The sequence below is a fragment of the Populus trichocarpa genome, chromosome 5 (genome assembly GCF_000002775.5).
Source record: "Populus trichocarpa isolate Nisqually-1 chromosome 5, P.trichocarpa_v4.1, whole genome shotgun sequence".
NCBI classification, from domain to species: Eukaryota; Viridiplantae; Streptophyta; class Magnoliopsida; order Malpighiales; family Salicaceae; genus Populus; species Populus trichocarpa.
The window spans coordinates 18,899,663-18,923,397 of NC_037289.2; the positions used below are offsets into that span (position 1 = coordinate 18,899,663).

General features: G+C 37.1%; 3 protein-coding genes across 7 annotated transcripts; all 3 read left to right on the plus strand.

Moving 5' to 3' along the window:
• Positions 1-303: 303 nt before the first annotated feature.
• Positions 304-7,335, plus strand: LOC7460979 (ubinuclein-1-like). 2 transcript variants are annotated; one of them, XM_052453295.1, is made up of 13 exons: positions 304-820; positions 1,004-1,090; positions 1,228-1,320; positions 1,465-1,541; positions 2,548-3,091; positions 3,676-3,775; positions 3,875-3,984; positions 4,110-4,193; positions 4,846-4,971; positions 5,420-5,557; positions 5,650-5,697; positions 5,955-6,056; positions 6,636-7,335. In XM_052453295.1, exons 1-13 carry the CDS (start codon positions 581-583, stop codon positions 7,107-7,109), a joined length of 2,223 nt encoding a protein of 740 aa, XP_052309255.1. In that variant the 5' UTR covers positions 304-580; the 3' UTR covers positions 7,110-7,335. The 2 variants fall into 2 exon arrangements, with proteins under 2 accessions (XP_052309255.1, XP_052309254.1); XM_052453294.1 differs by having other exon boundaries at positions 306-820; positions 2,548-3,154.
• Positions 7,336-8,048: 713 nt separating this feature from the next.
• Positions 8,049-15,954, plus strand: LOC18099602 (uncharacterized). 2 transcript variants are annotated; one of them, XR_002981828.2, is made up of 17 exons: positions 8,049-8,408; positions 8,487-8,529; positions 8,687-8,808; positions 9,095-9,202; positions 9,771-9,915; positions 9,994-10,085; positions 10,473-10,566; positions 10,718-11,213; positions 11,428-11,570; positions 11,766-12,130; positions 12,243-12,410; positions 13,143-13,433; positions 13,558-13,977; positions 14,067-14,104; positions 14,184-14,269; positions 14,658-14,745; positions 14,879-14,940. XR_002981828.2 is itself a non-coding variant. In XM_024601104.2 (17 exons), exons 1-17 carry the CDS (start codon positions 8,229-8,231, stop codon positions 14,954-14,956), a joined length of 2,964 nt encoding a protein of 987 aa, XP_024456872.2. In that variant the 5' UTR covers positions 8,056-8,228; the 3' UTR covers positions 14,957-15,954. The 2 variants fall into 2 exon arrangements, 1 of the variants encoding a protein (XP_024456872.2); XM_024601104.2 differs by having other exon boundaries at positions 8,056-8,408; positions 14,060-14,104; positions 14,879-15,954.
• An 816-nt stretch (positions 15,955-16,770) lies between these two features.
• LOC7469175 (NAD kinase 2, chloroplastic) lies at positions 16,771-23,481 on the plus strand. 3 transcript variants are annotated; one of them, XM_024601106.2, is made up of 8 exons: positions 16,771-17,134; positions 18,583-20,385; positions 21,105-21,226; positions 21,328-21,469; positions 21,550-21,774; positions 22,282-22,356; positions 22,815-22,916; positions 23,003-23,481. In XM_024601106.2, the coding sequence occupies exons 1-8, from the start codon at positions 16,907-16,909 to the stop codon at positions 23,204-23,206; spliced, it is 2,901 nt and encodes a 966-aa protein (XP_024456874.2). In that variant the 5' UTR covers positions 16,771-16,906; the 3' UTR covers positions 23,207-23,481. The 3 variants fall into 3 exon arrangements, with proteins under 3 accessions (XP_024456874.2, XP_024456875.2, XP_024456876.2); XM_024601107.2 differs by having other exon boundaries at positions 18,586-20,385; XM_024601108.2 differs by having other exon boundaries at positions 16,990-17,134; positions 17,250-20,385.
• Positions 23,482-23,735: the final 254 nt, after the last annotated feature.

Below are 23,735 nucleotides of genomic sequence, written 5' to 3' on the forward strand. Positions count from 1 at the left end.
AATGAAAAATGATGTTTTAATCAAATCACTAAAGACACCACGACAGCAAACTTTCTTCGCTTTTTTATTTCCCTAAACTTGCTTTCGCGTCAAATATTTTTTTTAACTCTGAGGTCTAATTCACGAAAATTACAACATAGTGATAAAATTGAATAATTGTAAAATAAAAATAAAAATGGGGAAGTTTAAGGTTTTGCCTTTTGAACATGAACTTCAGTTGATGAGTGGCCCGCTTCAACTCATCGCAGTGGACTTGTCAGAGTTGAAGGCAAATAGCCGCCCTCTTATCATTACCGGGTCGGGCTAAATTGTCAAAACGGGCCATGACCCGCCCTTTACCTCCCCCGATTTTTCTCGGGAAAGAAAACGCAAGAAAATTACAAAAACAGAAAATATTTCACTTTTCCAGTTAAACCCCACAAAACCGTTTCGGCATCCCGCCCAGCTATTCTCCTCCTTCTTCCTAAAACATCTCCTCCTAGGGTTTCTTTTCCTCTTCCATGTTTCCCGAGTCTTGAATTATCCGATTCCCACTCAATTCCCATACCCTAGAATTCTGACCCGACCTTGCACTGTCTCGATGGAGGAAGGGAGCAGCCGTGGCGGAGGAGAATCGTCATCTTCAAGGTTAACGCCGTCGTATGTGAAATTAGGAGACAGGCAAATATTCACTGTGGAGCTCCGACCCGGAGAGACAACGTTCGTGTCGTGGAAAAAGCTTATGAAAGACGCCAATAAGGTCAATAGTGGATCCGCACCCCCCGCACCAGACCCGCCTCCCGTTAACGCTCACCCTAACCTCGAGTCTCGAATTGCCCCCGTAAGCTCCCTTCCATTTCCGATACTCAATCACTTAGAACTATACATGTTTATGCCATTGCTTATGTGTGTTTATTCATCTTAATTACTAATTAAATTTGCAATGTATTTGGATAAATTGTAGTTAGCTGGTACCTGGAATTAGTTCTTTATAGTGATTAATTGTTAGATAATTTTGTTTCAGGCACCAGTGACTGAAAATGAAGTGAATGATGACCCTCCTCCAAATCGTTTCAGTGCGGTAATCGAGAAGATTGAGCGTCTTTACACGGTATGCTATACTTAGCTCCACATGTGTTATTTCCTTTTTGCTTGTAGTTGAACTTGCATAGTCCTAATTGATGTGTGTGAGGATATAGTCAATGTAAATGGCATTTCATTTGCTAACACGACTTCAATCCTTCACAGGGTAAGGATAGCAGCGACGAGGAGGATCTAATGGATGTTCCTGACGATGATCAGTATGATACAGAAGATTCTTTTATTGATGATGCTGAGCTGGTTGGTACCTTTAACTGTAGTTTGCATCCTTTGAATTTCTTTGTCGGTATTTGTGCAGCTGTGTCTTCCAGTACTATCATTGTGTGAAAGTGGTTTTCGACTATGAAGAGGCTTACGTTGTTTGTTAAAATATTTCTTCTGCAGGATGAATACTTTGAAGTTGATAATTCAGCAATAAAACATGATGGCTTCTTTGTTAACAGGGGGAAGCTGGAACGCATGTGAGTTACCTCTGAACCTTTTTAGAGCTTGTACTTCAATGTCCACAAATTTGTTTTAATGAATAATAGCTCCATCCATTTATTTCCTGTTGGTTAGCCTTTGCTTCCCCCAACACCCCCCCCCCCCCCAAAAAAAAAAAAAGTGCTTTAATATTGGGGTAGAAAATCTCACTGCAACTGGATCTTTTATGTTCTTTTCAAATGAATTATTGTGGTAGATAGCATCATATGATGCAGGAGTCAAACAATGGAGTAGAGAGGTCTCTGCGACAGTATAGTTGCCTTTTTTAGAAGCCTCCCCTTTTTATCTTCCTTCAATTACTCAGTAATAACCTAATGAGGTAGTAGGTATTATATAGCACTGAAGGATATAGAAATGGATTTGTTCGGGGGCATAATTGAATTGGATTTTGATGCAGAAAAATCCTTATTGTGCTAAAACTTGTGCGATGAAGATTTCTCACACCCTCTCACATGCAAGATTGCTGACCCCTTGAAGAGAATATGAAGATCCTGCAGCTTCAATATGTCAGGGCTATTTTAGATGTTTTTAGCACAAAGTCTGGTCTCCTGTCAAACTGTTCTTAGACTGTGCTTTGTTCAAGATACTCCAGATCCAAATTAGGTGTGTTGTAGTGATTTCAGGGTAGTGGAATTAAAAAATTTAAATAAGCGTTGTTGGTGCATAAAGCTTCCACATTCAAAGGATTTTCAGCTTTTTCAGGCTTTCACATGTTGATGACCTTTATGATAGGAGTAAGAGTTATACAGTTCATGCTGTCAACTGCAAAATGATTATTAACCATGTGCTGTCTTCTGGTGCTTAAGCTAACCAGTATCTTGGCAATGCTGACTCTGTAACTTCATCTGTGGACTTGGTTGAAAATGCTTTCTATGTAATTTATATCTAGGGAGAACTCATGTTTATATTTTTTTTTTCCTTTCTTCATCTTGAAAGTGTCTTGCTTTTCTCTTTTCTGATTCCTTTTGTTTCATTTTTTGCAAGAAATGAACCTCCTGTTGTGCCAAATGAAAAACCGAAGAAAAGGCAAAGAAAAGATTTATTAAAGGCACCTAATGACTCTGATGATGGTCGCATTTCAAATAAACCTGCAAAGCTGGGAAAGTCAACTGTGGAGAAGTTGGCACCGCCTCCTGGAAAGAACTCTTCAAACCTGTCTCAAAATTTGACTATGATAAGTGACCAATACGAGAAGTTCCAGAGTCAATCAAATTCACCTGGAAATTCTTCCAAAAAGAAATCTGCAGAAACTAAAATGAAGTTGGATCCGTCTTTGTCAGTGAGAGGTTCAAATGGTGATGCTTATGCATCCCTGGCAGAACCACAGGATATTGAAAAGTCAAAGACAGGAGGCCTCCAGCCTAAGAACCTCACTAGCAAACCTAAAGATGCAAGTGGACTCTCTGATTCTTCAAATCAGAAGTCTCATGAAAAAAGTGCTTATGTGCAACCCAAGTTGCAAACTGCAAAAACAGTATACAATGCTGAAGATCTTGAATCATCAGCTAGATCAAAAGAAAAGAATGGGGTCCGTGAACTTCCTGATCTCAATCTTAATATTTCTGATGGCAAGATTTACACGCAAGCAGCAGTAAGCTGACTTTTTTTAATTTCTTAATTTCTTTTCCTTTTGAGATTTTTTAGCCAAAATTAGTAATATTGGCATTAGCATTTAGCTCTATTTTTAAGATGGATTCAGATATCCATACATTGCAACTCTGCAAAATCTGGAAATGAAGATCCTGATGTTGTATCTGTGAATTTAGTCGTTGAACTCTTACATGCAGATATAACTTTGAATCTTCACTGGTGTATTAAACTGTGCCCCATGAGTTTCAGAGATAAATATTTGGAATAATTATAGTTTTTTATTTTTTTGGAGAGGAGAAGGCAGTGTTGGAAAATAGTCTCTAATGCTCGCATGCATGTGCAAATTATTTTAGAACCATTTAGTCTTACTGTGTGCTGACATGGTTTCTTGTTCCAGAGAGATTGTAGTTAAAGGCTTTTATCATGTACTGCATTTCTTTCTTGTCACAGAAACTATTTTGTATGTCAGTTTGATAACATGTTCATGTTGCTTGTCTTGATTTTGAATGTAACACTTTGCAGAAAACTTCACATGTCCACAGAAAGGATGGTTCGAGTGTCAGGCCTAAAAGTTCAATACTAGAGAAGGCTATCAGGGAGTTAGAGAAGATGGTTGCAGAATGTAAGCTCAAAAATACTTGTCACATGTACACTCCCAATGACTATAATATGTGCAAGTTTCTTGCAAATTGAAATGTTCTTCTCTGTGTAAAAATTACAGCAAGGCCACCTGCTATGGAGAATCAAGAGACTGATACTTCAGGCCAGGGAATTAAAAGAAGATTGCCTACAGAAATAAAGCTGAAGCTTGCCAAAGTTGCCAGACTAGCAGTACTATAATTCTTAACTTTTTAAACACTGTTCATTGCGTACTCTTTTGCTTATCTTGTTTTTGATAGTTATACATGGAGGCTGCAAAGAAATGTAAAATGTTTACTTTCCAATGGTTGCAACAGGCAAGCCAAGGGAAAATGTCAAAAGAGTTACTGAATCGTCTAATGAGTATTCTTGGTCACTTAATTCAGCTCAGAACACTGAAGGTATCTTCTTGTAGAAATTGAAGACATGACTCTTAAATATGGTTGCTTTGCTTCCCTCTTCTCCCCCCTCCCTCTCCCAGATTGCAACCACAATTCTCATCTGTGATATCTCCAAGTAGTTGAGGGAAGTGTTTGGATGATGGTTGTGGTTGTGGTTGCTGCGCCTTGTGGATGTAGTATTAAGTTAGCTATTTGGTGCTTTAAATCCTGTCACTCTCTTCTTAGTTTTAAGAAATTCTGAAGAATTGAATCTGGGAAACCAGTTTTAAGTCACCACTTCTCATTGATACATTTCATTTTATTACTACTGAATATAAAATGAACAATTAACCTTTTTTAGATCGAAGAAAATTTAATTATAGATGGAAATGATCAAATCACACAATCAAGAACAAGACAATCTTAATCTGAAAGACCACTAACCACAATCACATCACTTAATCTATTGATGTGGGAAGAGTTTCTGTGGTCATTCAAGCTCTCTATGTTGCCATGATAGCATTATGACAGATTAAATGAAAACATGGTAGTAATTGTTAGTATGAAAATGAATGAAGTCTGTATTATCATCGCTGTCTTTATGCGCCTTGGCTTTCAATATCGTTTACAGCTTTTGTGGAAATTTTCTGAGCTTCTCGTTTTTTTGCTGCAGAGAAACTTGAAAATAATGATTAACACAGGCTTGTCAGTGAAGCAGGAGAAAGATGATAGGTTTCAACAGATAAAGAAGGAGGTTGCTGAGATGATTACGACACGTATCCCTTCTGTGGAGTCTAATGTATGTTGATACATCTCTCTCTCTCTCTCTCTCTCTCTCTCTCTCTCTCACACACACACACACACACACACACACACACACACAAACTCAGACTGGCATTCAGAACTGTTGCTTAGGGCCTTCAGGTACAATGCTCTTTTTGCTGGAGATTTATCTAGAAGTCAATGGTAGATGAAACTGTTTTTTACATATTTCCCTAGTCATCATTTCTTTTCGTTTCTTTCTTTTTTTTGAAAGGATGAAACATATTAAATGCTGATTGGTGACATTCTTGTCAAGAATTAATTGAATACTAGCGCTTTTGCATCTGAAATCTTGATATAATTGATTATCAATTAATGATGCCTTAACAGCACCTTATTGATGGAAGTATGAATGTTCCTTGACCATTGCATGCTAACTTCTATTGCTTTTTAAACACTGTAGAATTGATCCAATGATTTCTCAGGCATTAGTTCAGCAAGCTGGAGCATCTGATGATTTTCAAGAGATTGGTTCTGAAGAAAAAGGGGCCCTTAAAAAGAAATTTAGCATGGATGTTGTGTTGGAGGACAAGATTTGTGATCTCTATGACCTTTTTGTTGAGGTACATACCTGCTTGGAATGCCTTAATTTTTTTTTTGTGGAAATCTTTTTCTCAATGCATCTCATGCTTTGCTCTGATCTTGATGATTATAGGGATTGGATGAAGATTCAGGTCCACAAGTCAGAAAGTTGTATGTGGAGGTTGTGATTTCTTTTCCCCAAACATGTTTCGTGGTGCTTTCATTTGCCTAATATATTCTTAGTGCTTTCATATGCCAAATATATTCTTAAAGACGACATCCATTTTCCACAAGTTATTTGCCCTCTACAGCTCTACTATCACCAACTTCTTTGCCCTTCTGGCAATGTTCTGATTCTTTTTGTTTATGAAGTCTAATTGGAATCTGATTTGGTTTTCTCCAATATGCTTTTCACGGTCTATTTCATCTGTGATTTAGCTTGCACAATTGTGGCCAAGTGGTCTTATGGACAACCATGGGATCAAGCGTGCAATCTGTAGGGCAAAAGAGAGACGAAGGGTTGTATACTGCAGAAATAAGGTATGCAAGTTCCTCATATCTAACTCCGCTTCCCCCCATCCCCAACCATCTTGTATTTGAAACATGAAGGTTACTATTTCCTAGATGCTTCTTTTTTTTAAATAATATAACTGGAACTATGTCTTGACAGTCTTAGTTTACAATCCTAATCATATAACGTTGGACTATGCTGTGGTGAATTGTGATTTATGAAGTGGTTGGCATTTGTGGGTCTCAAAAAGTTGTTTAAGTTGACAAAAGATTGCTTTATGTAGACTCAAGCCAGATATTTTTTTTTTGTGTAATTACGATTAAAACAGGAGTGGAGGTTTTTCTATCAATGGAATATAACATCTACTGTGGTTTGTAGATGTTATATATTGGAATTAGTGATGCCTACTGTTTTATTACTGCAAGGACCTTTACTTCTTGTTATAGAAATAAGTTTTTTTTTTTAGTTGTCTTTTAGTACCACCAATTCTGTTGGTCATTATGTGAAATACTCTGAAATCCCATGCATCTTCTGCTTTCTTTCTTTCTTTCTTTCTTTCTTTCTTTTTTCTTGGGATGCTGATGTTGAAATTGATTTGTAATATTTAGGATCTGGAGAAAATGAAGAGTAAAAAGATGTTGACTCTTAAACAAGAGGAGGGTGTTCGAGCTGAGTCTGGTTTAGTTGCTCAGCCACATGTGCAAGAAAGGGTGGCCATGGAAATGGCTGGTCCTGTTTTGGCTTTAGCTAGTAAGCCAGTTTCCAATTCCGCAGCAGCATCTGTTCGGTTACCCAGTCCTTCAGCAAACGGTCTTGTAGTGGACAAGCTCAAAGAGAAGCCGAAAGGAAGTTCAAGCAATTCCATGGATGAATCAAAGATGGGTGTCGATGGTGCTCTGACAAAGAAGAAGGTAAAGAGGAAACCAGAACAAGAGTTGGATGAAACACATCTCCGTTCAGAGAAGTTGCATCCCCAATCTAGTGGGGAAAGACACAAGTCACTTAAGCATGCTTCTGTTCTTCCCCCCCAAAAGTTAAACCTTCCATCAACTGCCCCTTCGAGTTTCGAACCATCTAGCTGACTTAATAATAGTTCGACTAGGATGTCTACACCAAAAAAGTGATTGTATAACATAAGTCCTTTTTTCTTTGCCTTTCCCTTTCTTCACAGCTTCATCAATTCTGACTAGCTGATTGATACCATTTTTGCAATTGAATTGTCTTGTTTGGCGAGTTGTGAATTGAAGTATCATCTCATCTCAGATAAGAGATGCAGATTGCTTGTGCAATATTCCCTGCTTTGAGGCATCGGTTTGAGACTTTCTGTTCTATTTATTGCTTGCTCTTTAGTTTGATCCGCCGCCTTGTTTTTTTGTAGTTGATAGTGGCTAGCAGTGATATCTGACTGTCAGAGCAAACTGTGATTTAGGCAGATGGATGGAAGGAGGCCGGTTGCTTTTTGAGAAAAAGTCGAGTCTCGTTGGTTTTGTGCTTTAGAACTGAAACAGAGACTTGCAAACAGGCCGTGGTGATAAGTTTATACCACAGAGAGCTGAGCCTTGGTAATGAGATGTAAGAGTCCCAAAGCAAAATTCGCTGACAGGACAGCCCCTTTGGATCCAATAAACAGACCATTAGCATTAAGCAACCAAGATGAAGTTAAAACAGGAAATCATGTAAGACATGTCGCTCTTTTGAGGATAGAGCGACGTGCCGTTGTTGTGGACAGTACCCTCTAATAAAATAAAAGCAAGCAAACGACATCACATGCTTTTCTTCAGGAGATGAAACGACATGGGTTTTCCAAGATATCAAAAAGCGACTTACCATGGGAGGGTTGAAGCATACATTACAGGAGGGACATCAATGATCGGAAACGCAATGAAGATATGATTTTTCACATGAATATATATTAAAATATTAATTTAAAATAAAAAATAATAGTTTTTTTAAAATATTTTAAAAACATTTTTGTAACATAAAAATAGAGACAGAACCCATCTATCCATCCTTTCCCGCGCTTTCATTTTATTAGCCCTTTGTGGTTTCACATTTCCCCACTTTTCAAAATTCTCTCCCCTCCAAAACGACAAATAAAAATCCCTAGACTCTCTACTACTTTTTGCTTACTAGTCATCTCTCTCTCTCTCTCTCTCTCTCTCTCTGATGCGGTTACCCATAGCATTTGCAAGAGATAGAAGATGTTGAATACGAGGCCTTTCAAGGGAGCGAACGTGTTTATTTCCAGGAACCTGGTTCCGCCTGAGGTCTTCGACGCTCTTCTCGACGGTCTCAAGCTCAACGGTGCCGATGTATTTCTCTGCTGCGATCCTTCGCGACACGGCCCCAACGATTTCCACATAATCTCTTCTCCCGATCATGTAGGTTCTATCAATTAAACAATTCCTGCACATTTCAATTCAATTTCACCTTCGTTTGATTCTTTTTATACCTTTCAGGAGAAATTCGAAGATCTTAAAGCTAAGGGCTGTAATTTGCTAGGTATTGTCTTATAGTTTTTTTTATTTGTTTTCTTGCTTACTGTGCTGATACGCGTAGTTTCAATAAGGAGGGATATGGCTGTATGAAATAACTTGCTTATTAATGAAGTGAATTTTGTTTATTGACAATCTTTATTTGTTTGTGTAATATTGAGCAGGTCCTCATTGTGTGCTTTCTTGTGCAAAAGAACATAGACCACTTCCTAAACAAGGCTTCACTTGCTGCCTTGCAATGGATGGTGTCAAAGTACTCGCGTCTGGCTTTGACATGGATGAAAAGGTAAGTATTGTGCTTATCGATGGGGACTATACAAGAATTATTGCCAACTTTTTTTTTTGTTCAACGGTTATAGACAATATTTATATACATTTTCAAACGGGTGTGGTCATGAGCACGCTTTTTTCTTTTCTTTTCTTTTTGTTCAAGGGTTAATGGCTCATTCCAGCCTCTCTCTCTTTTAATTCAGAAGATTTTTGGGAGTCCAAATCTCAGTTTCCATGTCCTTCCCTCTCCAATTATTACATGTATAATACTGTAGGTTCCAATATTTTTTATTTTGTTTCAGGTTAAGATAGAACAGATGGTAACAGCAATGGGTGGGGTGTTGCAGACTAAAGCATCTGTGGATGTTAGATTTGTCGTAGTGAAGAATGTTTCTGCTGCAAAGTACAAGGTCCAGCTCTTGACGACTCTTGTTAATTCATAATGTTTTTCTTTTTGTTGTAGTTCTTTTGTTTGTGGACAAGCACTACAATTAGTTTCATGCCTTGCTCTACTTCTCCTCTCCTGCTCTTTCTCTGTATGCATGTGTATTAGTGTCCGTGATGCGAGAAATTAGCTTCTAAGACTTCCAAAAACTAATTGATGCATTTTGTTGAGCTTGATTGTGCTCCTTTTTTTTTTTGAACCACTGGAGCTTGTCATCAAGCATGTCTTCTTAGGAATTGTTTTTTTAATGATGCTGTTTAAACTTAACATTTTCCATTGACACTGGATAGAGGTTGTGACCGAGTCCTGTCATTAGATTTCGTAGTGCCCCACCCACAAGGATTTGACACGCCTTAGAAACTTCATCATTTAATGGCCATTGCCAATCTACTTTATGATTGTTCAATCTTTATTATCCTTATTGTAGAGGTTTAGATGGTCAGGTAGAATATTGTTAGGATATGTAAATTTACATTGATAAATACTATAACTGCTCTTCTGATTTTTTATTTTTTTCCTTTTCCTTTTCGCAGTGGGCTTTGAATGTGCTGAAGAAACCAATTGTCACTATTAATTGGTTATATCAATGCTGGAATGAGCACCGTGTTGTTCCTCAGGAATCGTACAGGGTTCTTCCTTTTTCTGGATTAACAATATGTGTTACAAGAATTCCAGCAGGTTATCATATAAGCTATTTTCTTATTGTTGCTGCTGAAAAGATATATTTCTCTAATGCCGGTTATCTAATTTTCACAGATAAAAGGAAGGAGATTGAAAAACTCATCATACAAAATGGTGGGAAATATTCTGCTGAGCTGACCAAGAAGTGTACACATTTGATATCTGATATATCCTTTCCTGTTTTCTTAAGAAAACCATTGATTTTGATACTGTTTTATACTCTTAACTCTCAATCTCGCATTACAGCAATTTTCTTTAAGTGTTTTTTTTGTTAACAAAATCTTTCAGTCTATTTTAGTTTTCATACAGATGGCCTCTCATGTGTTTTCTTTTATTTGCTTATCCTAGACTGTTGTAAGCTTGTATATCACACATGCATCTGTGATTGTGTTGTGCAACTGCTCTTCAGGGGATTTAAAAATCTCATACATTTTCTGGGCTTGGGAAATATAGTAATAGATAGCAATATATGTACAAGAACTCGCAGTCCTGAATGATAAATATTTCTAAAGGCGTAATCAAGCTTGTGTATTTGTTTTCTTGACTGCTTGTACGCTCCTGAAGGTGACAAATACAAGGTTGCCAGAAGATGGGGCCACATTCATATTGTAACGAGGAAATGGTTTGATCAGTCTATTGCTTGCAAAGGTAGTGTTTAACATTATAGATGCTATAAATTTAAATAATATTTTGAAGTAATTTTGTTTTTATTCTTGGATTCATAACATGTTATTCAATCAAGTTTTTAGAGATTGTAAAAATTGCATCTGACTTGGAAATCACCTTCTTTGATGAATAGCATGTCTTAATGAGGAGTCGTATCCTGTCCAGGGTGGTTGTCTATCTTCAAGCAAAACAGTGAGGGGTCCCATGATTGCACACCACAGTCAAGACAAGTGTGTTGGGAACACACTTTCTGTCCCATCCTCAGTGGCTTCAGAATCAAATTTGCCTGCTACTCCGTGTGCTGGGTCTTCAGATCCAGACTTGGAAGCTACACTCTCACAGAACATGTCTTCTATGTTTTCAGATCGTCCTGTTTCTATAAAAGTGGTGGACTGTGATAAGCCTATGGTAAAGGAAACAATCGAAACAAACCTTGATGGTTGTGTTGCCAATGACTCTCAATCTGAAGATAGTGATATGTACTTGTCGGAGTGTAGAATATCACTCGTTGGTTTTGAAGCTCCTGAATTACGCAAACTAGTTAATATGGTGCGGAGAGGTGGGGGGTCGCGGTATATGACTTTCAATGATAAATTGACCCATATCGTTGTTGGGGCTCCGACAGAGGTGTAAGCATTCTGTGCCTTGGCTTTCTTCCACTATCCTTATTTGTTTCAGGTTCTTTTAAGCAATGGTTCTCATGTATTATCATCCCATGCCAACTTGCTTATGTTTTCAGTTAATTCAAATTTTGTTGATTTGATCTTTCTGCTTGGCATGGTGAATTTGGGGAATCTCTTATTCTTTACATTCTTGGTCTCTCACATGCTTAATGTACTGTAGTGAAAAGAAGGAGTTACGAGGACTTGCAGCTTCTGGTGTTATTAATGTTGTTAGAACTGCCTGGCTTGAAGATTGTGATCGTGAAAAGAAAGAGATCCCTGTTCTCTGTCAGCATATTGCATATGATTTACTTCTTCCCAAAGGTTTTCTAATGACTCTGTGATGACTGTCTTTTGATTTTTGTTTGTTTTGTTCTATTCATGATCATACTGGACATTTTGTTACTTATTTATTTTTTATGTGTTTTGCTGAGATTAATTTTTGTTCTCATAAATAAGCTGTTAAAAATCTCGTCATGCATGTTTGTTATGCTCTCTAACTCCTCAACCATCATGTAGATCCTGTGAGCTCTCTCAAAGGAACAATTACAGGCATGGCTGGTAATCAAGCTAAGAGTTCCATTGTTCATCCAAGCATTCACTCTGATCAGGTGCTTGGTGGTGCAAATTCTGGCCTTAGAATGCCATCATTATTGAAAGAAAACAGAGATGTGAAACCAGAAATGAACATAAATTTGAGTATCCCTGTGGAAGGGACTGTGAGGTGGTCCCAACAAAATGTATTTCCTGTTGTAAAAGATCCAAAGAAGGGTACAAAAAGGACGCAAAATGATTGCAGTGATCAAGATGTTCAAAGGATGAAGTCAATAAATGTATTTCAGGGGAAAACATTTTGTTTTTCAAAAAGCTTTCCTGAAGATAGGGTAACCAGTTGAATTTGGCATTCTCTTGTACATCTATATCCAACTATTGCAGTTAAATTATTGCATGAAATGTCTGGTGATGTTCTGAATTGTTTTATTTTTTTCCTGCCAGAGATCTGAAATTGTGCAATGGATCAATCTAGGAGGAGGTGAGGTATTGATAGATAAAGCAAAACAGAAAGTGCACTTCATGATTGAATGCCATGGTGTGATATCTAGGTCTGCTGATGATCCCTGGACTCTTTATGTGTCCAGTCACTGGGTCCGGTCTTGTTTGGAGGTATACTTGGGTGACTTGTAACCATTGATGTTCTTTGTTAGTAATGTTTCATTGTGGCATGTGATTATTTGTTGATCAGGATTTGAATTATAGAGGCTCAGATTCTACTTCCAGTTAAGAATAGCATGCACATGCATCCATGTTCCACCTCATATTTAACTTTATCACTTCATTGGGGGGAGGAACAAGAAATGGGAGAGATTTTTATGGGAATATGTTAAATGGAGAGAAGTTGGGATATGAAGAAAAACAATTAGCACTTGGGTGTTTTCTATAACCTTTTCTTACCTTTCTTAGCCGATGCTTTAAATTATTCTTCAAGTAAAAGTCCATGGATTCTTTCCTAAATAAATACACGCAAAAAGAAGAGGTTGAGAACTCCAATTTGATTTCACTTATTTTACTAGGCACCATCTTTAGGTATGCATTAGGTACCTTTTCTTCCAAGAAGAAGTCCATGGATTGTACGTATAATTAATTTTTTTTAACTTTTCCCACAACTTTGCTATCATGAAAAACACAATTTCTACCATCAACTTAAGAAGTATTTTCATTCCTCAAGAATAATAGCCTAAACTGAATACTCTTTACTTGTCTAATAATCTGCTTGCTGCTGCTGCTATAGCTCCTTATTCTTTCTATTGTATTTTTTGTTTTTGTTTTGTTTGTTGTGGCTTCATTGTCTGCTAATCCATTTCTTACAATTGCTAATGAATGTGATTGCTATTGAAGGGTGGATGTCTGCTGGATATTGGTAGTCATATTATATATTCTCCACTTCCCTGCCGGATTCCTTTGCCTGGTTTTGAAAAATTCCGCTTTTGCATCTCACAGTATGAAGAGAAAGATAGATTGCTATTAAGAAACTTATGCTTTGTTCTTGGAGCTAAATTTGTGGAGAAATTGACTAGAAAGGTCACACATTTATTGTGCAAGTTTACCAGCGGGCCAAAGTATGAAGCTGCCTGTAAATGGGACATATGCTTGATTACATCTGAGTGGATTTACGAGTGTGTCAGGCAGGTATATTCCTGATACTTTTCTTTGTATGCATGCACACGCCATCCACTTGCACTTGAACTTGTGAAATTTAGAGTGGTACTTGTTTGCACAAAATATCTTTATACAACCTGCACTGTTTTGGCAGAATGAAGTTGTTGCAGTGGATCAGTTTCGCCCAAAAGAAATTACCTCTCAAGATGAAGAGGCAGGATTATGCACTGAGAGCCAGTTTCCTACACAAGATGTTCAAATGATATCTGGAGAGAATGCATCTCAATTTATTACTCAGCCACAAGGCCTTAGAAACTCATCAGCCCAAAATGGGGGTAGTTTAATCAACAGCTTCATGGAAGAGGCCCAACAATCTATTGATATCTGTAAAAAGGCAAAGATTTTTAAAGATAATGATCAGAAGAGTCTGCTTTCATCTCGAGTTCATTTGAGTGATTCTACCCTGAATATGAATTCCACTGAAGGTGACAACGCAAAAGATAATGGAGAATCTTCTCATGACATTCCTGATGTAGCTGCTGCTATTGAGGACTTGTTGGAGCAGACAAGCAAGGTAAAAACACCAGTTATTTTTCGACTGCATGGTTAGCATTCAATTTATTGGTTAACTAATTCTTGTCTGGTTTTCCTACAAGATTCAAGATCAGAAGTCACCAGGGAGGAGTGGGTGTGATAAGAGTGTATCCTTAGATCCTGATTATTCTTTTAGATATATACTATGCGACTTCTGCTTCTGTTTAATCCTTGACAATAGAACAGCTATTTTCATCTGACTGTTCAATGCTTGGTGAAGGCCATGGGGGTTCTCCCTCTGTGATCGGGTTACCGAAGCACTGGTTAAGTAGGCAAGTTTTTGTTTATGTTTGCAATCAGTGTGTATTTTTGGTATCAAATAAATGATTATATATATGTTTTTTTTTTCTTTTCAAACTGGTCCCTTGGTAATTTTGACTGTTTGCCTTGAAACTTTAAGATAAGAGAGGATGTCAGCCAGCGGATAGAAATATTCTTTGTTAACTCAAATCGAAAATGCCCTCTTGATTAGGGCTGCTTGTCATTATTGAGGGCACAAAACCTTGAGAACAAGAAAAAGTCAGAATGTCAGCCAACAGATAGATTTTCGTGCTCATCTCAAATTCAAAGTGCCCTCTTGATTTGTGCTAGTAAAGGTCCTTTTCCCCTCCTTTTATTTCGTGCACTTTTGAATTGTTGTTGTTCCTCTGTTCTTTTCAGGACTGGGAGAAGAGATGAGCTATCCAGTCCCAAAGAAGCAAATGGAGGACCATATGATAGTTTCAGCGAAACACAAACAGACTCTCAGGTTTCAGCTCTTTAATCGTCTAAATTTTTTTATCAGTTACATGATTGTTAAAACACAGTTGCAACATCGTGTTTCCTTATTGGATGGAGGAAGGATTCTATTGCAATGATGGTGCTTGATGCTGTAAATGTAGGTTGTTGGTTATGAAGAAGATTTGACAGGGAGGCAAATGCTCATAGATAGAGTTCGTACCAGAAGTAGCATGACCTGAGCTGAAGCACAGGCGCATTCCTTGTCTGATTTAAAGGTAAGAAGTATCTCGGGAACAGAGAGCATTAAATGGAAAGGAAGAGATAGTCAATACAACTATCAATTGAGGCTACTTTTGTCCAATAAAATTGGGCAGCGCCACGCTAACACCACCAAAGAGTGGCTTGAGTTGACAAACAAATATATATATATATATATATATATATATATATATATATATCGGTCCATGCTATTCGGTTTTGTCAATTAGAGACTGAGATTTGGATGAAAGAAAAGGTCGACTGAAATCTTTCACTAATTCAGACGCTTAATTAATCGCTGGTCAGGTTAAATAGACTCTTACAAGTCATTGATCTTAATTAGCCTTTTCTTTTTCAACGTTTGATTTATATATTTATTTTTGGGTCTTAAATTTCAAAAAATCATTTGTATTAATTTTGAGATTAAAAAGACTAGATTTTAGAATATTCAAGGGTTGAAAATTGAGTTGTAACTTGAACGAGAGAACTTTTTTTCTTTTTTTCTTCTAATGGATGCAAAATTAGTGAATGATTTTTTTTTAATCTGCAAACTAGTGAAATAGTTCTTGCAACTTATGGCAGTTTATTTTGTTAACTGATACGTGTTTGGTTTTCCTTAAAGATTCACGAGACTGTCTTCGATAAAACAATAAGCATATCTTCGTTTTGTAGAGCAAAGCTCATAACTAATTTAATTAAGACTTTATATTTAAATATTGAGATTTTATTCCTTTTTTCTTTTAACTTAATTCTAGAAAAATGGAGACTAATAGATGCTTGCTTGACGAGCCTTCAATAATTCTCCGTAAAGCTAACCAAGTGGAGGTAACAGTATTTTCTTTTGTGGTGGCAATATCTGTTTCGCCATTGCTAATAATATTTGCATCCTTAATTTTTATTTATAAATATATTGTTTTAAGGATCAAAATTTGGCTTAGAAGTGCTCATACCATCAATGAAAAACATTTCCTTTCTCGAACTATTACCGTTTACAACAATAATATCTGCATTTTTCCTCTCCAATTACAATCAATTTACTATTAATATTAAATGAAAAACTTATTAGATTAGAGAATACACCCACAAAGGGAAAGAATCACATGAAGGGTTTGAGGAATTGACATTGAAAAAGAGCAATGCTAATTGTGTTGAGTATTTTTCTCAGAATTATTCTTTAAAATGATATTATACATCAAATGAATGAGTGAATCCAAGTAGTAAATAGTATATATCTATTTTCTGAAAAATGATTTCAAGAAAGTAAGAAAATTAATTATTTACAATTAAAATCCATTAACTCACTGCATGAAGGTTTCTTAAAAATTAATTTAATATCAAAATTAGCATTATAAAAAACTTTTGAGCAACACGACAAAAGCTTTATTTAAAAAAGAAAAAAAATTCCACCACCACAAGCTAGAAAAGGTAAGGGCTACCAATAATATCACCTCCAAAATTCAAATAATTTTTAAGAATCTATCTGTTATTTTGTTTTATTAATATAATTATCCAGACCTATTTATATATATCCTGATTAATTTTATATACCCTTGAATTTTAGTAATCTTGGAAGCAAACCCGCTGACCAGTTGCTTTCATTCAACTTATTTAGGATTTTTTAAAATGTTTTTTTTATGTTAAAATATATTAAAATAATATTTTTTTATTTTTAAAAAATTATTTTTAAAATCAGTATATAAAAACAATTTAAAATATATAAAAAATATTAATTTTTAATTAAAAAAATTAATATTTTTAAAAACACGGCTCCAATCACATTTACAAACGATATCTTTTATGTATCCGCCAATTTATTTGCACAACATCGACACCAATTTTTGCTTTTCTCAATTCTTAAACAGTATTTTATTATCCTAAAAAATTAAAAAATAAACCAAACAGCAAACACCAAAACTAAAATTCATTCACACATGGTGCTATGTCTCTTCCACGTGTCTATCATCATGAATAGGTTATCTCCGGTCACCGGAATATTGACGTCATGTCCATGCTCGTTCAAGCTTCATAACAGAGACAGTAAACTGGTGGGTTGTGGGTTTGGTTTGCAAAGAAAGGAGAGGTTAAAGAGGAAGCTTAAGTTTGTCGTCAGTGCGGAGTTATCCAAGTCTTTCTCTGTGAACTTGGGTTTGGACTCTAAGGTCATTCTCCTTCTCACTTTATGATTTCTTTCTGATCTCTTCGTATTTTTTTTATATCTTTTTCGATTAAATGCATCAGAGAGTAACGGGTACCTTTTTTTTTCATGTGGGCAAGAGTGGCATGATTTCTGTGACTTGGAAACTTTTACTCGTGAATATTTGATGTTGCCCGTATTGAAACTCTTGGATCAGCTAATGGGTTTTTTTACCGAGTATTATGACCGAACTTCAATTTTTGATTGGCACTTCATGTAATTTCTCAATTGGAATTAATTTAAAACCCGCTGAGTAGTGAGAACTATGCTTGTTGAATTCAAAATTTCAATGAGCTTGGTTCTGTAACTAGTTAATTGTACTCTTAAGTAGATAATTGTGATTGAAACAACAATGTTGTTAAGTTATTTTGTCTTTGAAAGAGAGAGAGATTTGCTAGGAAAAAACTAAAGAAGAGCTTCTGGGCATAATTATCTGTTTTTCCTTCTTTCCAACAACCAATCTGGGCTTTAAATATAGTTATAGACATGAAATAGCAAACCTGTATGATTAGTCAAAATTAGACGTTTTGGTGAACTCGTTACATCCCCATAAAACTATGGAAACTATTGTATCGAGTTTATTCATAATAAATACGTTTTCTAGCATTTGACTCCGTACCACTGAAAGGTTTAGCGTACACTTGAACTTAAAAGATAACCTAATAAGGCGAAATAATGCTTGGATAATGATAATGGGTTTATACGGATCTTTTTGGGTTGAAAGCACACATCAAAATGACATTGATGTAAATTGACAAGGTAACATTTCCATTTTTTCATCAGAAGAGGTGTATCCTTTGAGCTAGGGCAAGGCCCATCATCAGAAGCTGTCAAATTAGAGAAACTGAGTTTGAAAACTTAATTGTGGGATTGAATAAAGGAAGTGGCCACTAACATTCTGCTTCCTTTTTCAGCTGTTCTTACTCTCACAATCTTGTTTTCTTAGTGCTCATGGTTATCCACTTACATGTTACTTTCACATCCTACCTGATGTTGCTATTTCCCTTTTTATCAATTTATCTGCATCAACAAGAATAATTTTTCTCATTTTCTATGTATGTTGTATTATTTCCACTTTGTGTGTTTTGGTTCTTACTTATTTTCTATCTAATATGTATGGTTGATATAAAAGATGGTGATTTAGGGTCTGTTTGGGAATGCCGTGACTTTTAGTTGTGGCTGTGGCTTCTCAAAAGCTACAAATTGTAGCTTCTGAAAATGACTGTAAAGTCATGTGTGGAAGGGGTTGTGATATTAGCTTTTATGTATTACCAAACACTTTGGAATTTTGCCTTTGAATAAAAAGCCATGGAATGTAAACAAAAGCCAAAAGCTAGTGATTCCCAAACTGGCACTTAATGATTTAGGAAAGACATCCATATGATAGACTGACATGGATATATATTTGATTAGAAGATCGGTCAGTCTCATGATCCATCACAGCTGCCCTGGATTGGTCCAGTTCCCGGGGACATCGCTGAAATCGAGGCTTATTGTAGAATATTTAGAGCAGCTGAACAGCTTCATGCTGCATTGATGGATACATTGTGCAATCCATTGACTGGAGAGTGTAAAATTTCTTATGATTTTACGCCAGAGGAAAAGCCATTGTTGGAAGATAAAATAGTATCTGTGCTTGGCTGCATCCTTTCGCTTTTGAATAAAGGAAGAGAAGATGTTCTTTCTGGAAGATCTTCCATCATGAGTTCCTTTCGGGGTGCAGAAGTAAGTGCAATGGAGGATAAACTTCCACCTCTAGCCATTTTCAGGAGTGAGATGAAAAGGTGCTGTGAGAGTTTGCATGTTGCTCTTGAAAACTATTTGACACCTGACTATGATCGAAGCCTGGATGTATGGAGGAAACTGCAGAGGTTGAAGAATGTATGTTATGATTCTGGTTTTCCCCGGCTTGATGATTGTCCTTGTCATATGCTGTTTGCAAATTGGAATGCAGTTTATTTATCCACTTCTAAAGAAGATCTAATGTCGAAAAATTCTGAGGCTGCATTTTGGAGGGGTGGGCAGGTAACAGAGGAAGGTCTAAAGTGGTTACTGGAGAGAGGATTCAAGACCATTGTAGATCTTAGGGCGGAAATTATTAAGGATAACTTGTATGAAGCAGAGGTAGCTGATGCTATTGCAGCTGGGAAGGTTGAATTGATTAAAATTCCTGTTGAAGTTAGGACAGCACCTTCAATGGAGCAGGTTGAAAAGTTTGCTTCTTTGGTTTCAGATTTCAGCAAAAAGCCCATCTATCTCCACAGCAAGGAAGGAGTATGGAGAACTTCTGCTATGGTCTCCAGATGGAGGCAGTATATGACTCGCAGTGCATCTCAGATTACCACTCAGAGAGATGTGGGAAGTAGGCGGGGACCTTCCATCATCATTAGAGGGGGGTCCCTCTCAGGACAGGAAAATGGATCTCTGCCAGAGGCTTTGGATAAAGATCATGGTTCAAATGGAGCGTCTAGTGAAGTTGTCTCTCCAAAGGATGAAAATGGTCAGAGCATTAACAGGGCATACAATGACCATGCTTCTGTTCAGGGTTCTATTCCATTAGAAATGGTAGATAATGGGGTAGGATTCTCAGCAAACATCTCCATGGAAGCTGACCCTCTGAAGGCTCAGGTCCCTCCTTACGATTTCTTTTCCAAAGCAGAGATGTCCAGATTTTTCCGAACTAAAAAAATCACACCTCCAACATACTCTAAGTATCAGTTGAAAGGGTTTGAAAAGTTGCTTGTTTCTAGAACAACAGGTGTTGCGACAGTCCCAAAAGTTGATGGTATTGATCCCGAGTTAGGGTTCGTGGAGGCAAAAAGATCCTATGGATTAGTAAGAGGTAAAAATGCATCTCCAAAGCCTCAGAGCTCACCTGCTGACAGTGCCAAGCATCTGAATGGCAGTAGTAATACTTCTGCTGGTTCAGGCAATGGTGTTGTTTCCTCAGCCTCCAGTGATGATGACATGTGCACGATTGAAGGAAACATGTGTGCTTCTGCAACTGGTGTTGTGAGGGTGCAGTCAAGAAGGAAAGCAGAGATGTTTCTAGTGCGGACAGATGGATTCTCTTGTGCCAGAGAGCAGGTAACAGAATCTTCCTTGGCCTTCACTCATCCTAGCACCCAGCAACAGATGCTTATGTGGAAAACTACGCCAAAGACAGTATTGTTGCTGAAGAAGCTGGGGAAAGAACTCATGGAAGAAGCAAAAGAGGTACAATGTAAAAATATCCTCAATTGATGCCAAATTCCTGGAAAATTGGCTTCTTGATATAAGTGAATTATGAAACCATAATTGTGTAGGCATTGTTCCAAATTTCCAAGGATCAAAGCATCTGCAGAGTCATCAAAAATAGATCAAGGTTTTACTTGAATTTTTATCCAAAAAAGTTCAAATTGGGTTTTTCTCAATTCTCATTCTCAATTTGAAAATTTTCCATTGCAGCATAGAGAAAATCAACATATGCAGTTGCGTTCTCATTCACTCAATTCGAAGTGTGAAGTCTAGAGTCAAATTTCTTTCAAACAAAGCCTTAAATATTACATTCCCCAGAATTACGAGAACATAAGAACACAAATGAAGCCTTTTTACTTGGAATAACACTTTGTCGCCCTCACCTTTGATTACTTTGTCTTGCAATTTCCTTAAGACAAACTTTGTCCATTGAGTTCATCACTCAGTGCTTGGGAAATGTTGACGGAAATTGATATCCATTGTGTCTTATGGTTGGTTGAACATGAATGTAGAGGGTACCCATAGGGGAAACAGGTTGCGGGTCCTACAGGGCCATACAGGTGCTGAGTAATGATAATGGAAAATGGAAGCAGGGATTACCTCAGGACAATGCTTTCAGAACTTCGTAGTAATGAGTACCACTGAAATCATTTTATTCATGTGTAGTAATCCTAACTTATTTTTCTATCTATTGGCAGGTTGCCTCCTTCTTGTATCACCAAGAGAAAATGAATGTTCTTGTTGAACCTGATGTTCATGACATATTTGCTAGAATTCCAGGGTTTGGATTTGTTCAGACCTTTTATAGTCAAGATACCAGGTACTGGAAGTTGGGAATTGGGATCCAAACAAGCAAAGACATTGATGTATAATTTTATATTCCAAATGCCTCACTGGTAGTATGTGCATCTCTTGATTCAGTGATCTTCATGAGAGGGTTGATTTTGTGGCATGCTTGGGGGGAGATGGGGTTATACTTCATGCATCAAATTTATTTCGAGGGGCGGTTCCACCTGTTGTGTCCTTCAACCTTGGATCTCTTGGATTTCTGACTTCTCATTATGTAAGTTTGATTCCTCATGTTTTGTTAATGGTGTTTTTATGCTCTCATACTTGACTGCTGCCTTTTGTTCTTTCTTTTAGTTTGAAGACTACAGGCAGGACTTGAGACAGGTTATTCATGGGAATAAGACCTTGGACGGTGTTTATATAACTCTTAGAATGCGCCTCCGGTGCGAAATCTTTCGCAATGGTAAAGCAGTGCCTGGGAAAGTTTTTGATGTCTTAAATGAGGTGGTGGTTGATCGGGGTTCTAATCCATATCTTTCTAAGATTGAATGCTATGAACATGACCGACTTATAACCAAAGTGAGTTTGGCAATATCATGTCTCAGAAGACACAAATTCACATTCTTGCATACTGCCCTCAATTATTTCACAAGGGGCAAGACTTATATTGGCTCCGCAGCTTAGAACAAATTTAAGTTTTATTTTGGTGTTTTAACAGCAATGCACATTTACTCCACATTCTGCATGGTTACACATATACGTAGCATAAAAGAGATTTTTACATCTTCAATGATATTTCCGTACTTATTTTTATGAATACGTTTTATAACCAAGGTGAGTTTGGCAATGTCATGTCTCAGATGACACAAATTCACGTTCTTGTATTCTGCCCTCAATTATTTCACAAGGAGCAAGACTTGTGTTGGCTCCTCTGCTTAGAACAAATTTAAGTTGTATTTTAGTTTTTTTACAGCAATGAAAATTGATGCTCATTCTGCATGTTTAAGCATATACATAGCATACAAGAAATTTTCACATCTTCAATGATATTTCCGTGCTTATTTTTATGAATACCTTTTCTTCTAGGTGCAAGGTGATGGAGTCATAGTGGCCACACCTACAGGAAGCACTGCTTATTCCACAGCCGCAGGAGGTTCCATGGTAAACTGTCCTTTTGAGTGTCACTTGCAATTTGTGATGTTTAGCATCCAGATAGTTATCAACTCTTAGATGTGAATTCTTACATTATTTTGAGTTTTCATGCCTAAATCTTAAATGTTTTTGGGGAGCCTTGTTTCATTAGGATGCGTGAATTGCTAGAGTGAATATATTTTGAGAAATCTGACTTAAGTTTGTTCCTTGTAGTTGGATTTTGTGCTTTCTATTCTTCTTCTTCCACCCATTTCTTTATCTATAAAGCTATGTTAATGGAAAACCATCTCTATCAATCCCTTTTTCCCTTGCAAAAGGATTGACAAACAAGATCGAGGGCTCATTTCCCTTTCCTCTCAAAACCTCTGATGCAAACATGGTCTTAATATATTCCCTGTGGTTATTGCTATTTCTGGCCAATTCCAATTAACGTAATCATCTGTGTATTGATATGTATACTGGATCAGGTGCATCCAAATGTTCCTTGCATGCTGTTTACCCCTATCTGCCCGCATTCTCTGTCATTTAGGCCAGTCATCCTTCCAGATTCTGCAAGACTTGAATTGAAGGTAAACTAAAGGCTCTCAGATTCTGCAATCATATTTCTTTCTGTTATATTCTTCAGCTTGAGGATTTATAATTGCTGATCAAACAGATTCCAGAGGATGCTCGAAGTAATGCATGGGTCTCTTTTGATGGGAAGAGGAGGCAGCAACTCTCAAGAGGGGATTCGGTCCGGATATCTATGAGCCAGCACCCGCTTCCAACAGTCAACAAATCTGATCAAACAGGCGATTGGTTTCACAGCTTGATCCGCTGTCTAAACTGGAATGAGAGACTAGATCAGAAGGCCCTTTGAAGCTCAGAAACTGAAGAGAAACCTGCTCCATTTTCAACCCAGGATCGAGGTTTGTGTAAATTTCTATACAGATTGTAAATTAGGATTACTAAAGAAAATTGAACATACAGTGAGTAAATACTATTCATTAGTCATTACCAACATTGGCTCCCACATGAGGATAGGGCTTGCCATTTTCTTCTTCTTCTTCTTGTCGATAATGATAATGCAAGTATATACTATGAATGACTATTGGCAATAGAAACATAACCTTTCAGCTTTGGCTGGACCTACAATCTCGATGCCTGGTTGCTCATACTCTGTTGATAAAACTTTATTTATATATGATGTGTTACTTGTTTAGTAATACGTTGGAATTCCTAGGATAGAGGAAGGAGTACAAAATATAAAATAACTTCAAAAAGCGCAAGGGCAGAGTGGATATTATACTGGCGTGGTATCGAAAGCCTGTGTATTATCTAGGTACTCCATGAATCTGGACGCCGCGCCTCTCTATTTGTGAGATTATGAACATTAGAAAAATCTTTAA